The sequence below is a fragment of the Leopardus geoffroyi genome, chromosome C2 (genome assembly GCF_018350155.1).
Source record: "Leopardus geoffroyi isolate Oge1 chromosome C2, O.geoffroyi_Oge1_pat1.0, whole genome shotgun sequence".
Lineage (NCBI taxonomy): Eukaryota > Metazoa > Chordata > Mammalia > Carnivora > Felidae > Leopardus > Leopardus geoffroyi.
In genome coordinates, this window is record NC_059333.1 from 52,982,158 (window position 1) to 53,000,506 (window position 18,349).

The 18,349-nt window shown below is 35.8% G+C and overlaps 1 protein-coding gene across 5 annotated transcripts in view; it reads right to left on the reverse strand.

The window, feature by feature from the left end:
- Positions 1-18,349, reverse strand: part of CBLB (Cbl proto-oncogene B) — a 225,639-nt gene that overhangs the window by 63,229 nt on the left and 144,061 nt on the right. For all 5 annotated transcript variants that reach the window (XM_045501891.1, XM_045501893.1, XM_045501894.1 and 2 more), the window contains one exon: positions 10,667-10,870. In XM_045501891.1, coding sequence (XP_045357847.1) covers positions 10,667-10,870 — 204 coding nt within the window. The remainder of the gene's footprint in view (positions 1-10,666; positions 10,871-18,349) is intronic.

The following is an 18,349-nucleotide window of genomic DNA, read 5'->3' on the forward strand; positions in this document are numbered from 1 at the left end:
CTCCTCAGTTCTTTAATATTGGTAGGTGATGAGTAGGTCTTTAACAAATTGGAATCCTGGCGCTCCACAAATTTGAAGACCACATCTGATTCCTTTATGTCTACATGCTTATCAATTTTTCCTAGCCCTTTGCTTCCTTGAAATGAACAAATGCTATTCTTTATTTTTCTGACAAAATTTACAGAATTCTTTAGTACTTAGAAAAGGATGCTAATGACCACCACAATGAACAGGGGAATCCAAATTTGCAATTTTAACAGAAAATCCTGAGAGAAAAGGCCTGAGAAGTAAAGTAGTCAAAAGCCCATCTCAGCATGCTCAGCAATTACCAATAATAATCGGGGACTCATTCTATTTTAGTCACTCTTCGTTTTATCCACACCTTTTAAAGAGCGATTTTATAAAATCTTTAATAAGATCCATTATTATGGAAATGGCAAAACATTGGTAAGAAACTTCAAACCCAGCCAGGCTATTATTAAAAACAGGACAAGAGAAAACCTCTCCAATTACTATTAAGATGAGAGTACTGACAATCCCAGAGATAATCAAAGTCAATTTTATAATATTTCTAACAAGATTTTTACTTAATGAATTTTCATATCTGAACAAGGTAGATACATGTATTATAAAGATGATGAGAAGGACTCTTAGAAGGTCAACATTTTTCTCTAAATGCATGAAAATTAATGAAGGACACTGATAAAACTTTTATCATTAAAATATAATATCATAAGGATATTTTCCTTGCTGCTAACTATCCTCTTGGCTCTTTTCTCATATTAATTTGTGAACATACAATCTCAAGTCTTTTAAATAATAGCCTATGCAGAACATTATTCAGAAGGTATCCATTACAAAACACTTATTACACACACATACACACCCATAAGTAATTATGACTCATGGTGTCTATTTTGGAATACCTGTACCATTGTTTCCTTTTAGATAATAAACAAAACTTGTTTGAGAAATATGATATAAAAGCAATATAATCATGCCCTGCTTATCCACAGTCACACTTCCAGAAGCTTTAATCTGTAGGAAACTAGGGAGAAACTGAGAGTAAAAAAGAAAAGTCCTCCCAATTTGATCTACAGATTTAATGCAATTCCAATCAAAATCTCAGCAAGTCATTTTGTTCATATTGAACTATTCTGAAGTTTATACTGAGACAAAAGATCACAAATACACCCACATGATATTGAAGAAGAACAAAGCTGGAGTGACTTTAAACACTTACTATAAAACTATAGTAATCAAGACTGTGGAACTGTCAAAAGAATAGCCAAATACTTCAGTGGACCATAATCAAGAGCCCAGAAATAGACCCACATAAAAACAGTTAACTAATCTGTGACAAACAAACAAAGATAACACAATGGAGTAAACACAGCCTTTTCAACACATGGTGCTGAATCAAATGGACACCCACGTGAAAAAATTAAAAAAAAATCTGGACACAGATCTTGTACCTTTACAACAATTAAAATGGATCACAAGTCTCAACGTAAAATGCAAAATTACAAAACCCTTAGAAGATAAATAGGAGAAATATAGATGAGCTTGGGTTTGGTAACCACTTTTTGGATACAACACTAAAGGCATGATTCAAGAGAGATAATTGATAAGCTGGACATCATTAAAATTAAAACTAAAATTTCTGCTCTGGAAAAGAAACTATCAGGAGAACAAAAAGACAACTAGAAACTAGAGGACAATATTTGGAAAAGACACATCTGTAAAGGACTGTTGCCCAAAATATACAAAAAAAACCCAAACAAACCCTCTTAAAACCCAACAATAAGAAAGTAATTGGATTAAGAATGGGCCAAATACCTTCACAGATACCTCACCAAAGATAAACTGATGCCAAATAAGCATAAATGGAAAGATGCTTCACATCATAGGTCATCAGGGAAATGTAAATTAAAACACTGAGATACCACTATATATGTCCTTGTTGCCCAAATCAAGAACATTGACAACACTAAATGCAGGCGAGAATGTGCAGCAATAAAACTCTCATTCACTGCTGGCGTAAATAAAACATGGTACAGCCACTATGGAAGACCGTTCCGTGCTCTTAGAAAACTATACCTATTCTAAATGCGTATTACTAAGTGAAAGAAACCAATCTGAGAAGGCTACATAGTGTATGATTCCAACTCACGACATTCTAGAAAAGGTAGAGCACAGAGGATTTGGGGGGCAGTGAAAATTACTCTGCATGATACTATTATAGTGGATACGTGTCATTAGACATTTGTCCAAATCCATAGAACGTACACCACCACAAGCGAACGCTAATGAAAACCATGGACTCTGGGTGACAGTGATGCATCAAAGTAGGTTCATCAATTGTTAACAAGTGTACCACTCTGATGGGGGATGAAGATAATAAGGGGAAGAAGCTACACATGTATTGGGACAGGGGGTACATGAGAAATCTCTATGATCCCCTCAATTGTGCTGTGAACCTAACACCACTCTAAAAGTCTTAAAATAAAAGTCTTAAAATCCCTACACGAAACAAAAGAAAAAAACAACCAGCCAAAACCAAAACACCAAAAAACCAAAACCCAACAAAGTCCTCTAAAGAGGGGGAAAAAGTCTGCTGCATTTCTTCCTGTAAAACATAATGTAGGCACCATGTTCCCTCGCTAAGACAGATACTTGATTTGTATATAAAATGATGTTCAACATTTTAAATTATCATTATTGCTTACATTCCACTAGTAACTTCCAGATGTTTTTAGATACTATGAATTAGAAGTAGTGAAGAACAGGAAAACTGCTGAGTGGAGGAGGAGTTGCCTTCCCTAAGGTTTGGCAGGGAGGTGGTTGATAAAATTGAACTTTAAAGAAGTGCAAACAGCCTCACAAGTGGAATAACCCCAAAGACTGCTCCATTGAAATGTTAAACACTGTTAACTACACTGAGCTATGCTGCTTCCCCTGAAGCACCTGTTCTGAGGACATAATCCCCTGGCTTGTGACCAGCCTCCATAACCCTGAAATCTCTTTGAAGTTTACATTTTACTTTAAACATTTATATGAATTTTGCATCCTGATCCAAATATATATGTGATTTTAATTTAAAATTATGTTCCCCTTTCTTCGTGCAACCTTTCCTGAAATCTCGTAGCAAACGTAAGCTTCAAGAAGTATGTCATGCTGATTGTAGTGGCTTCTCATGCCCTTGGATTCACTCAGCTGCATAACCAATTTTGAAAACTCAGGGAAGGGTGACATATAATTCAGAAATATTTCCATAAAAATGGCTGAGAAACAAGAACATTCTGGGGATTAAAGGAATAAACTTTAGTCGCTGAAAAATGCCCTCATGTGAAACCTATATTGCTTGCAAAACACCAGGTACAGCTGGTTTGAACAATAAGCAATTACTATTTAGCTACTGTACTTCTTCACTGTCCTTTAGAGACTACTTAATTACTTCAATTTACTTATGTGGCAAACAAGACTACTGTAAGCTTATCTAAATTATTCAGTGTTTGAAATAGCATTTCAGCTGACCTGTTGGCAACTTTGCATTTTTTTTTGAGTTTTAAAGACTAAATAAAATAATAAATTATTTTAACGTGGCCATGCAATGAAATCATAACTATGTAGATATTAACAAAGAAACAAAACCAACTGCTTGCCAAACCAACACAGTTTTGGTGTCTAGTTCTTCCTAAATAATAGCTAACAGTATCTAAAAGAAAAAAAAAATAAACCTCCATAGACATCTCAAAAATACTGATATTTAATTCTCAGAATCACAGCAAGATCTCAGGAGTCTTAAATATTAACAGTATATAAAAATAATGTTTAATTACAACTAATACTTAGCATTTACTATGTACCAGCACTGTTCCAATGGCTTTATATATAGTAACTCATTTAACTTCAACCCTAAGAGGTAGGATTTCAAAGATAAGGCCACTGAGACACAGAGGGTTAAATAACCAATGCAAAACACAAAAGATATTAAGTAGAACATAAACCAGGTTGGTAGACTCCAGGGACCTCTTCTTCAGTGTCACTACTGAGCATTCAGTTAAAAACAAAACAAAACATGAAATCATGCCACTTGCAGCAACGTGGATGCAACTGGAGGGTCTTACGCTGAGTGAAATAAGTCAGTCAGAGAAGGACAGATAGTGTATGTTTTCACTCATATGTGGATCTTGAGAAACTGAACAGAAGACCATGGGGAAAGGGAAGGGGGGAAAATAGTTACAAATAGAAAGGGAGGGAGGCAAACGATAAGAGACTCTTAAATACAAGAATTGAGGGTGGATGGGGGGGGGACAGAGGGGAAAATGGGTGATGGACATTGAGGAGGGCACTGGTTGGGATGAATACTGGGTGTTATATGTAAGCAATGAACCAAGGGAATCTACCCCAAAAACCAAAAACACACTTTACACACTGTATGTTAGCCAATTTGACAATAAGTTATATTAAAAACAAAACAAAACAAACAAAACAAAACAAACCTTTCTCCATGGCATACTATGTGGTAGGTACTATGCAAGTCTCTGGGAAGGAAAAGAAGGGCAAGGCACAGCCTCCGGTCTCCAGGAGCCTGCGGTCTACCATAGGAGACTGACTCAAACCAAGTACAAGAGTTCAAGTGCTTGCTTATCCTAAACTAGTAATTATTCAAACCATTTTTAAGGAATACATAACAACATCTTTACAGTCACCTGTAACATCATATGGCACTTGGACAAGGCAGTTTTTTCCTTTGTTAATTACACACTAATAAAAAATATGCTACTATTTTGCATGGAGAGCTTTAAGAAAATCAGTGAACAGAATGCAATTAAATGGCAAATGATGAACCTGTGACTTTGGATTGCTTACTGTCACCCATGACCACCTACATCGCGTGGAGGGAGGGGTGAGGACTACTGGCATGTGATCATAGTAATTCTTGGGTAGCACTGTGCCATGGGTTGCAGGATGTCTTGTATCTCTGGCCACTAGCTGCCACAGATTTCTCCCACCCTTGGTCATTGTGAAAACCAAAAACATCCTCATATTATTTCTGAATACCTTCAGGAGGCAGAACTGCCTGTAATTGAGAGCAACGTCCTATATTCTGAATGTCTACTGTCATTTTTGTAATTCACTTTTGTTCTAATTTTGGTCTTTTCTACTCTCCAACATGGACCTGAGCTCTGTGGTTGGAATCAAAGTCATATTAAAAAAGCAAATTTTCCTAAAAATACTGAACCCTACACATGAACTCTTTCCTTAGGATCAGGAATACTATGGGTCTTCTCCTCACACATTATTATTAGGAAAAGCAAGAATTAGGTAATAATATCAAGTTTTTAATTAGTAATATGTATTTTAACTGATGAGGGCAACATTAGGAGAATGCATAAAAAAGTATAAAAGAAGAGTAATTCCCTTGATCTCGGGTCACACCTGTATTTATTTTTATAAGGCCATTCATTAAAATTTTAAATTTGGTTTCAAGAAAATATAAGATTTAAGACCAAAGGAATAAATCTCAGTTCATATACTAGCTCATTCTGTCAACATTTTCACTTTGAGTGCAAATCTTCATTTTATTTTACGTATGTGGTGAAAAATATGTTCTATCAACATAATTGCTGAGGAATTGTTAAGACTCTTTACACTCCTGACAAACAAAATTCTGACTGGCAATTGACACCTTTTCTTAGCTCTGATCTGATTGAAGTCAGAGAGAAGGACATGATCTTACCAATCACACCCTAGACTTCCTCTGAGGACTCACTCAGATCCAATTATCCTAGAAATTCTGACAGCTTGAGACCTCAGGCAGTGCTACAATTTCAAGCAAAAGCTAAAACATTTTGTAGTTAAAATTACAAAATAGACTATTTCTAGGGTGGTAACCAATATGCTATACTGTAGAATTATACATTCAGTTTGCTTCTGTAAGATTAGCATTAATATATTTATAAAATAAACAATAAAAACATATTCTATATGTTCAGTATGCTACTATTTATAAACTCCAGCTACAGGATATCACCATGGTAACAGGAATATACAAACAGCTCCATCCTCCATGCTATGATAGAAGCATCACCAATTTAAAGAATGCAATATGCTTAAGATGGGCAAAAATTATTTCCAAATATAGTCAACAACCTGTTCATGAACAGGAGAAAGATAACTACTGAAATAGAAGATAGAAGAAAACAGAATTGTTCCGCTGCACAATGACTTACAGTCACTCTTGGAACTGAGAGAATGAAATGTTTAAAAACGAATGAATGAATGAATGAGCGAGTGAGTGAGTGACTGAGGCAACAGAATGACTGAAAAAACAGAAAGGAAGAAAATTCAGGTAGAAGAGCTACTATGTCAAAATGACAGTGTGATATTTGTTTATAACCTCAGCTGTAAAAACTGAATAGAACCTATAATTTGATATTTTGTACATTTATATTCAGTCTTCAGTTTGGAACAAAGATGTATAACATCGGGTCACTGATTTCAAAGAGCATGCGAACATGCATGTACATTTGTTATTTCACTAAATAAATACATGCTGTGTGTGTTTAGGCATCAGGAAACACAAAATAAAGAAGACATTGACACCAGCCTTAGGAATTAATAGTCTAATGGATAAGGCAGTCCTCTAGATAAAACATAACAATTTAGTGTAACTCCGGAAACAGAAGTACATATAAAGCACTATGAGAACATAATGACATGGCAATGTTTTTCCCAATTAGAAAGAACTGATACTTGTATCTACACTAAAATCTAGGTTTTACTGAAAGTTAAGTGGCAGTGATTTATGAAATATTATAAAACTTACAATCTGTTTAATTGACTAGAGGCAGATAAGTGTACACAAAGACATTTACTTGAAATATGATTGCTCAACTTAAAAACAAATAATTACAAGTTGTTTAAATTTCTCCAATACCTAACTAGTGTCAAAGGAAAGCAGAGAAATAACACTGTAGTGGAGCTTTATTAAATGATACTGTTGACTGCCAAAAAAACCACCGAAGGGTGACTTCTGGAACAATAAATGTCTGAGACCACCATCTCTTCTTGGGAAACTAAAAAGATCAATGTAAAAGTCTCTGAACTCCCTTGACAGAAAGCTCACCAGTGTGCCCAGGGAAAACAAAACATGCACGGTCTTGAGAGTAGGTGAGAAGATGTAGCGAAACCACGAGAGTCACCTTTGAATATTCTGCTGCTCATTTTACGTCACCAGTGAGTCTTGTGGTTGTCAGGGTTCCTAGTGAAGCAAGGTTCAAGTTTCAACTTAATTCAGTGGGAAAGAGACCAAGACTGCAACTTTGCCTAAACTCATAGAGGGCAGCTACTGTTTCCCAGTGAGCAAAGTATACAAAGTTCTTGAAAGAATTACCCTTAAGACCCCACATTCTCCCCTGACATCAAAAAGAAAATGATGTCTCCCCTGACATCAAGAAGAAAACCCACTTAGTAAAGAAAAGTGAAATGTCTTTTTCCTAGCTAGAAAACATTATCTCCTAGGTTACTTGAACTACTTGAGCTGTTGTGTGTTTCTTAAATAACTTTCTGTCTTTCCCTATTATCTATGCATTCAATAAACATTCTTTGTGTGCTTACTGCATCCTAGACTCGGGGAATGCAATCTTTTTCTTAAAGGGCCAGATAGTAAATATTTTAGGCTTTGCAGGCCAAGAAGAAAAAAAAAAACAACAGAAAACAAAAAAACGAAACAGAAACAAGCAAATTATGTAGCTACTTATAAACGCATTTAAATATATAGCCATATAAAATGTAAAATCATTCTTAGCTCACAGAAAAACAAACCAACATAAACAGGTCATAGCTTGCTGATTCCAGTGCTATATCACTGTCAAATATCCAGGCCAAGCTAAGGCCATTAGGTTATTAAGTTAAAAGGAAAGGTTTTGCATCAAGAGCTAGCTTCTTCCAATAAGAGCTTACAGGAGCGATCTAAGAAAGCTCTGTCCAATACAATTATCTATTGGAGAATAGATATTTCTCTTATTTCAATAGATATCTCAATACCTATAGAAAATGTTCTATATCTATACAGTTCAGTACGGTAGCCACTATACCCAAGTGGCTACTGAGCATTTAAAATATATTCAAGGGGCCCTAGGTGTCTCAGTCGGTTGAGCGTCTGACTCTTGATTTTGGCTCAGGTCATCATCCCAGGATTGTGGGATCGAACCCTGCCTCAGGCTCCATGCTGAGCATGGACCTGCTTGGAATTCTCTCTCCCTCTCTCTCTCCTTCTCTCTCTCTCTCTCTCAAAAAAAAAAAAAAAAAAAAAAAAAAATATATATATATATATATATATATATACACACATATATATATATGTTCAACATGACTGAGGAACATTTTATTAAACTTTAATTATTTTAAATTTACATTTAAATAGCCACATATGGCTAGTATACTGGACAACAGATTTAATAGTCATTATATATCAATTAACAGGTCTTAACTGAATTTGCTTGGGTTTTTGGCGACCTATTAAGTTAGCGTGGGTGTAAATATTTTTATAGGGCATAAGTATATTTATTTTTATAATTTTACGTTTTTACCAAGAGATCAAATTCAAATTATTTTTAATTTCTAGTTACAACTGTACTGGGAGTCCAAAATTATTCATGATGTTCATTATATCATGGAGCTGGAAAGACCTTCAGAGGACAATTAGTTATGTTCTATCAAGTTCAATGTGTGTGACATGTTCCAAAGAGGGCAAAAGAGGCACATTACATGATGGCTCCAAACTGGATTTTTGGAATTAGGAAGATCTGGAATAAAGTACTGGTTCTACTATAGAGTAACTAGGATCTTAGGCAAGATATTTCATTTCTTTACTCCTTAGCTTTATCTTTTATGAAACAGGACAGTAACCGTAGCTTCTCTATTAGGTTGGAATGATTGTCGAATGAGATCAAGAACCCAGAACAGCATCCTGTCACTGAAATCATCAATGTCACTATTTAATTACCACCATTATTTAAAATTAATAATACTGTATGATAAATATTCTAGCAATACACTCTATAATCTGACTTAGTAGGAACCATTTCATGATTCTGCATGGGAGAGAGTTACACATGTGGTTTGGGATACATCACTGTATTGTTATCCAGAAACATAAGTTAGAATCTAGTTTCTACAACCTACTAATGTAGCCAAGTCACATGTGTAGTCTGAGCCTCATTTCCTTATCTGAAAAATGAGAAGAATATTTGCCTCTCCAAGTTGTTGAGAGAATAAAATACGTGAAAAATCTTTGTTCCTATAAAAGACACTGAGGAATAACTACTTCCTTTCTTCTATCTCTGGGGTGAAAGGGATTATATCCTTCAAAACTTAGTTGTCAGGATTAAAGGACAGAATCAAGAGTAGTTTCTCTGCGAGTTAAATTATGACATTTATGAAAATTAATGACATGAAGAATAAAAATCATCTCAGACCAAAAATGTCAAAGTGGCCATGTTGGTGATGGTAACATACCTGCACAGGTGAAAAATCCCATGGGCATATGTCTTTGTTGAGCATGGAACATTGAAATGTAGAAAATACAGGAAGCCAGGAGATAAACTTAAGGAAGTTAAGGAAGGAGTAACCCAAACAAATGCCTCCTCTGTTCTCTGTGCCAAGTGTTTCTCTACCACGGAGACAGATGCAAATGATCTGATGCCATTACACATTATTATCAGTCCAACTACATGGCAAATAAGATTCATGTTACCTGCCAAATCCTAATGAACTGCAGCGGAGGTTCTATAAGGCCAGATCTGACCTCAGTAGGGATGAGCGCCATGATTGATTAGCCCTGTCTGCCATGAGTCAGGAGGAGGGCCAGGAGGGGACACCTTCACACTCCATTTTCAGCAACTTTTATACCACTCATTGCTAGTTCTCTGATTTTGAGAACACAAAACTTTGTGAATATGACTTTCACATATCTTTCCGTACAGAGCATGGCCTGATATCTGAGAGGCCAGCTCTCTTAATCATTATATTTCTGGCTTGTAAATTATTCAGTTGGCATTCTAGTTTATTGACTAGTTTCTTGTGGGCTTAGTTACTCCAACTGGGTATGTAGGATCCATTCTCAATTCACAAAGTCCATTTTATGAGTCAGCAATTTTGATAAGCAAACCCCACACTATGGTAAATTCACAAAGGTAAATTTTATGTGACAGAATTCTCAGTAACCAAATGGAAGCCTGGCTCTCCTGGTCAGAAAATCACTATCAGATACTTCTTTTAGACTTTAACAAAGACTATTTGTAATCAGTTTCATCATTACCAATTTTTATATTTTCTTAGTTTTCTTAATTTTTCTTAATTTTTTATTCACAGGACTGCTTTTGCCAATCTTAGACGATCTTGGATTCTATATGTAAGCTCTCACCATCTCTCATTTTGAAGTTTAAAAGCAGCGAAAGAACTTTGAGTAGACTCTAGTTCTCTGTCTATGATTTCATCAGCCTATCAACATTACCGAGTTCTTCACCTTTCTTTTGATTCTTCCATGTTTCTTTCCCAAGCCCCCAAACACTCAGACATAGCCCATTAGGGACAGCATCATTCCTTTTTCATGTCCACACATGACTCCAATTAAACCTGCGTTTTATAATTTTACCTTTCGAACATTTGCCAACCGATTCATCATCAAGGACTCCTCTCGGTCATCATCATCATCCAGGTCCAGCATCGGCACTCCAAAGGGGTCAATGATGCTACAGCACCTGGAACCTTCGTCCCTTGGATCAAAGGGGTCGACGATAATGGGCTCTGTTCCTTTTATTTCACAGCGACAGAAGGGGCAGCCCTGGCCATCTGACTCCTGAACAAACAAAAAATGTAATTGGTTTTTGTTCAAATACAACAGTACTGAGAGGGGCCAATGTTCTCCAGCTATAAAAGGAAGTTGCATACAAGAGGTTTTAGGGTAGGCAGTGAGAGTGAAGGAAGATCTGTCTTGAAGAAGTTAATAGAGTAGAACACCAACAAAATGTGATAAACGTTCAGTATGTCAAATTTTCAAAGAAAGATTTATCTAAAAAAAAAAAAATCTGATTTGCCAAAGAAAAAGAGCCTAACTATTTTTCTGAATGTTCTTTTACAATTGTAATCAAAACTTCAGGGTCCTGTAGGAAAATGGAAATTGAAACACATCCCTCTTTACCAAAAGGCACCAGCTAATTAAACATTCTACAAAAAGGACATTTTGATAAAAATACATTATAAGTAAAGTAGCAGTATCAATTAAAACAAGCCATTCTGGAAAAGTTCCTATGCATGTAACTATGGATAAATATTTCCATTTAATTGCCTAGGTCTTTAAAAGTCTTGATTTATAATTGGTGGGAAAAAATAAAAGTAAATTTACATCCAGAAACCATCATCTGTCCTGAGAGCCTATCACTCTGACCCAGCTCATTTGGGATATAATGCCATGTGAAATATTAAATTCTACCTCTCATCTTGCTTTCAAATTCGATACTGCAAAAAGATCTGTGCTAATACTTTTGGGCCAGAAACTCATTTATTGGTAATTATTGAAGGTTTTGTTCAAAGTCTCCGGAATTCACAACTGGCAGGGAAATAGGAGAAGACTGTGTTCTCGCCCTGCATATGATGCTGTCTTCTAGAAATAGATGGTGTCTGATACTCACCATCATTTTTTGTTTCTGCATTTTACCCTGATTTTAGTAGTGTGTTATTTAAAAAATAGTAAAAAGCAGGGGCATCTGGGTGGCTCAGTTAGTTAAGCATCTGACTCTTGATTTCTGCTCAGGTCACGATCTCACGGTTTGTGAGATGGAGCTCCATGTCGTGATCTGCGCTGACAGAGTGGACCCTGCTTGGGATTCTCTCCCTCTCTCTCTGCCCGTCTCCCCTCCTCTCGAAAATAAATAAGTAAGCTTTAAAAAATAGAAGAAATCATAAAATCATTTAAAGGCAGAAATGAGATGAATCAGCACCATTTTAGAGATGAGACAGGGATGCAAAGAGAACTAACATCTTTAAAGAAACCATTTAGTACTTAAGACTGTCCCACCCACTTGTTACGGTGGGAAACTGGTGATCTACATCCCCTCCGGTGACACTCCGATCAGCAGTGGAGTGATACTTTTGCTTCTCCTCTCACTGGACAATTGCTGATCTGTCACTCAGGCAGATCATGTGCTGGATGGGTTATTCTTCTCCAAATGTCACTCAGATTAACAAACTGAACATCTCTCTTTGCCACACCAATTGTCAAAAAAGAAAAACAAACATTCTTTGCATAGGTCAATGAAAAGAAAGCAGAGCATTTCCTTATTCATTTACTGTTAGATAATTTGGGAAAGAAACTTGGAATGGTAAAGTAGTTGAACTAAGGTGCTGTGGAGAAATACAGGCATGCCAATACAAAATCCTTTGATGTTTATTGCTGCATATGCTTAAGCTGGTGCACTTCAAGGCAACTTAAATATTTTGCTCCATCATTCTACAACAGATGATAAATCTACGCCTTAATTATTTTATATTACATTAACATTTCCTAACACAGGAATAAATACTTAAGGAAAGCTAAACCTTTCTCCTGTCTTTTGTTAACAGGAACATTAAACGTAAGTGCATATTCAATATGTTGTCATCTAGATAAAATCCCCTTATCAGAAAAGTCAAAAGGGATCCATATTCTGTGACTGTAATGGAATTTTCTAACAGATCTATGTAAGATAATTTCAAAAAGATAGTCTGATATATAAGGGCAAGATAGGAAAGATGTTCCCTGTGTGTCTTTAGTGCACGAAGGATAGAAAGTAGGACTCTGGGCCCTAAGTAGACACATCTTTTGTTCATATGTTAAAAAAAAAAAATATATATATATAGAAAATCTGAAACATATACAGAAGTAGAGAGAAAAGGGTAATAATTTTGTATACACCTACCACTCCACTCTAACAACTATCAGTTCATGTCCAATCTTGTTCCATCTGTACCTTCCACTTACTCACTTGGATTATTCTGAAGCATATCCTATACATTACATAAATTCATCTATAATGTTTTAGTGTGTATCTAAAAACAGAAAAATTTATTAAGACTTAACTAAAGTATAATTACCATAACTAAGAATTAGTGCCCTTGATGTAAATATTTTTTTTTTAATTTTTTTTTTCAACGTTTATTTATTTTGGGGACAGAGAGAGAGACAGAGTATGAACGGGGGACGGGCAGAGAGAGAGGGAGACACAGAATCGGAAACAGGCTCCAGGCTCTGAGCCATCAGCCCAGAGCCCGACGTGGGGCTCGAACTCACGGACCGCGAGATCGTGACCTGGCTGAAGTCGGACGCTTAACCGACTGCGCCACCCAGGCGCCCCTGATGTAAATATTAAAGTCATTATTTTTTAGTACAGTGCCCACAACGTTTATGCCACAGCACTCAGCTACAAAAGCTTCTCTTAGAAATTTCAATGTCACTTCGCACATTGCTTTGGTAAGGATGACTTGGAGCTCCCGACAGAGGGTAACTGAAAAGAGGGGTTCGGAAAGAGAGCAGGGGGAGGTAATAACAGCATCTTGGTGGTACCAAGAGAAAGATTAGGAATAGCTAGCTCTTCAATACCTGAATTTAGATTTCCTCCATCTCTGCTATCTGAAAGTTTAATACTATACAAATTACTGCTGTATGTTAGAGTAGCTGTTTTGTGAGTACACGTCACAAAAAATATTTTCTGTTTAGCTTTATCTTTGTAGAGGGTTCACATTACTCACTGAATGAAAAACAAAAAAAATCCCCCCAAAACCCAGCTGCAATGTACATCCACTTTGATTTGCAGACATAGATCACAATGAATGTGTCTCCTTAATGATATTTACTCTAATATGACTTCACCCATCACTCTTTCTCTGTAAACTAAATACTGCCACATGCAAATTAAGTCTAACTATAAATTCTCAAATGCCACTTTGATACTCTGCCCTAGTTTCTGTCATATGGTTGATTGAATACACATGAAGAATGTCTTCGATAGACATATAACTCATCAGGATTGTGCCTCAATAATTAAAATAATGTTTCTGTCAACATATACTTAATGCAAGATCAAGGAACATATGTTAATAAAGAAAACCAATAAATAATTCCTTTTCTAGTCCTCAACATATTCACATTCTGAGAATGTTAAGAGGAAGCATTTGGGACTCCATCCATTCTAATGGACTCAGTAGATTTTACTTCCTCAAATAAGAAATACTTCCAAACCAAAGATATATAAGTTATCAGAGAGTACTACACTCATCTGAAATGTAATATGTAATATGCTATGTAATATGCTCATGACAAAGTAATTCAGACTCCCATGCCAACCATGAATATTGTTAATAATATTAAACATAAATATAACTTTAGGTATCTGAGAACAAATTAACATTTTACAGAAAAAAAGAAAAAAAATTCTTTAACTTCCCAAATTGCCCATTCCCATAGTAACACCTTATGTAAAAATCCAAGTAAATATCAGTATCTCATCACCCCCACCACCACCATCATCATCATCATCATGTATTGGTCAGCTTCCATATGCTTTCTGTTTATATACTGTTCATATGGATTTTACCTCTTAAATACCTTAATTTTTTAAAGACACTATATATAGTACAATTTATTTGCTCTCAAGATGATTATTAGAGGTCACACTTTAAGGTTAATCACTACATGGCTTTCCACATACACAATATACATTGAGAACCCTAAAAAATAATAGGACTTCTTGAGTCTCATTTTGGAGTGCATTTTATACTTTTTTTAGTTTGTGTGTGTGTGTGTGTGTGTGTGTGTGTGTGTGTGCTCTTTCTGTAGCAGTAACTTCTAATTTATATTACTTTGCTAATATTTCACATAGATTTGAAGTTACCATAAATCATTTCTGCAAACCATGGAACAATTATAAATAAGTGAATAACTGGAGAGATACATATATACATATCCTGAGAACAAATTGGGTCCATATTAAGCATTTTTAGAGCACAATATTTCCCACAGAAATTCAATAACTTGTTAAAAGAACATATAAGAGAGTTAATAGTAATCTTACAACAAATGACTCAGAGTGAAAGAGATGGTTGGTTTTGGCGCTCTCTTATGATGAACAAGGAAAAAAGACATTGGTGAATCTAGGCTCTTCTGGTTTTAACTTGTGAGGCCCATGAAAACACCAAGTCAGAAAGAAAGCACAGACATTCTGAATCAGGACACTTGAATTGGAACCCTACACCCACCAATTACAGCTATTCATCCTGGGTAAGCTATTCATCTTATTCTGTAGGGTGTAATGAGGGAATGTACAATTTAAGGGATATCTCAAAAATAAATTAATTCAAATCTTTCAAAGTGCTATGCAAATACTGGCAGAATTACTATAAAGATAATTTCAAAAGCAAATTAGTATAGTAAGATAACTGAAGAAACATGTCTTAACATCTGAAAAAATTCACACATCCACAAGAATTCCCACCTTATGAAATTAATGCAATTTTTAAACTACTTTTAAACCACAGAATCACCAATGTTCATAAATTAAGAATAATCAGAAATATGAGACAGTTTCCTAAATGATACTATCAGGTACTACATTAGGAACAATACTAAGATTCCAGGCACTGTTGAAAACACTATACACGTATTAATTCATTTAACCCTATGAAGTAGGTACAATTATCATCCTCATTTTACCAATAAAAAATGAGAGTTTATATAATTTGATGGAGGTCACATAGCTAAGCATCTGTGTGCAGGAAATTACATTCAGGTGGCCTGTTATATGAATCGAATCATTTCATCACTACACTACCACTATCCTACACTGCAGCATCAGGATGTAGTTCCTTAAGATCAGATTCATAACCTAGGTTAAGATGAAGTTTAAAAGTAGCTGCCTACTACTGATCATTCAAAAATGAAAAAAAAAAACCCTATTGTTCAAATTACAAAACTACTTTAATCAATAAATATTCTATTCACTCGAATTGAAAGGTTTCAGCTTTTAATGAAAATGAAAAACTTGTCCTAGTAATTACAGGATTCCTTGGGATATATTTTTACATAGTAAGAGCTTTTATTTTTTTATTTTTTTTTTTCATTTTTTTTTTCAACGTTTATTTATTTTTGGGACACAAAGAGACAGAGCATGAACGGGGGAGGGGCAGAGAGGGAGACACAGAATCGGAAACAGGCTCCAGGCTCTGAGCCATCAGCCCAGAGCCTGACGCGGGGCTCGAACTCACGGACCGCGAGATCGTGACCTGGCTGAAGTCGGACGCTTAACCGACTGCGCCACCCAGGTGCCCCAGTAAGAGCTTTTAAAATAGTTGTTGCTAGAACCCAATTTAAAATGTTAATTCATGAAGTTTATGCGTTTGCATTCTGAGGATGCTTTATTTAAGGGAGTCAACTTTTGAAGCATCTATTAAAGGCCTTTGTTAGATCCAACTGAAAATGTTTCCCAGGTGCCAATACCTGCTATTGTCCAGGCACAGCACGATACAGTCAGACCCCATTTAATACAGTCACTGGACTCAAGCATTTGCTCTACCAAATTTTATTTTCTCCTCCTTTTCATTCCTACTGTCATCACTGTAGTTCATGAAATAATTGTAACATCTTTTAATGACTCTAGTAGCCCCTACATCACTCCCACAGTGAAACAGGAGCTCCAACACTTTATCACTTTTATACAAAAAGACACAACATGTAATCAAGGGGAGAAATACCAATTTACAACATTCTTATAGGCAAATATAATTTTATTATTTGTAGTACTAAGGTTACAAAATTACACTGAGGCTAGAAATGTGAAGGTTGGTTGCTTTTGAGGGAAGATACAGAAAAAGATTATTTCTTTGTGCCTTAAATGTGACCATGTGAGCTGACTTCTCTCCTCTCTTAGATAGCTACACATTTTTTGCCCACAATGCTCTCTAAATATGGGACATTCATAAATCTCTTTAATCATATTCCATATTAAAATCAGGGCTACTGATTTTCATCTAATGACTCTATGAAATATTATTTTGAACATTCTAATATCTTTCCTTTAAATTATTTGGAAAAAGTACAGAAGTAATAATCACAGGAAAAAGTTAATTTTACTTTTAATTGAATTAAAGTCCTTGGCAGTAATTCAAAACAAGGCTGCATATCCAACTGATATATATGTATCCATTTTTATTTTGAATTTTTTAAAATGTTTATTTCTGAGACAGAGCATGAGTGGGGGAGGGGCAGAGAGAGAGGGAGACACAGAATCTGAAGAGGGGCAGAGAGAGAGGGAGACACAGAATCCAAGGCAGGCTCCAGGCTCTGAGCTGTCAGCACAGAGCCTGATGCGGGGCTTGAACTCACAAAATGCAAGAGCATGACCTGAGCCGAAGTCAGTCGCTCAACCGACCGAGCCACCCAGGTGCCCCTATCCATTTTTATTTTGAAGATTTGAAGAACATAGTTTGGAATTTGTGCCATTCACAAGCTCAGAAGCCATTTTCTAGATTCCTGGAGCAAAAAACAAAAAAACAAAACAAAACAAAACAAAACAAAACAAACCAGTATGAAAAGAGCCCCTTACTTTACACCTCATGTAGTAAGCCTGCACCATCACTGCTGCTCAATATGCTGCTACAAAAAGGAAGATATGGAGGAGTTCTGGATGAAGAAGAAAAATGTTTTGTTAATATCTATGGAACAGCAAGGAAGTGAAAGAAAACTCTGCAGGTTTTATTGCCAAAGAAAGAACAGAAACGCCGCACCCAGAGAGAGATTGCTTCAAAGATTGCCTCTAGAGAGTTGATTATCCAACTTATTTAGTATTCTGTGCAAACTCTCCCTTGCTTATTCAATTTATTAAATAACACAGATGTTTCAGAAGGAGAAAGAAGTATCTGACACCTCTTCAGAGGCATGACTAATGGGCCATTATGACAAAAATTAAAGGGTAACCACTTGCAGCCTGTAACAACTAAGTGACACCGCTACTGTGCATTTCTTAGGGTTTCCGTTAATTACATAAAATTTAAGTTTGCAGTGAATTCAATTAAACCAAAAGTAGGGCATCAAATGGAAGGAAAAGTTGGTGAAGAGTGACTTGCTGAAAATGCATACTGGCTGGACACATAATGTTTTATGGTCAGGGTTTAATATTTCTTTCCTATTGGACTCTGATTTATCAGAGCTTCTTGGCAGACATGCAACCTTTAAAATCCTTTTCCTATCAGCATGCCCAACCAAAAGAGTAGAAAGTAACAAAAGATGTCTCAAATCCATAATTAAATT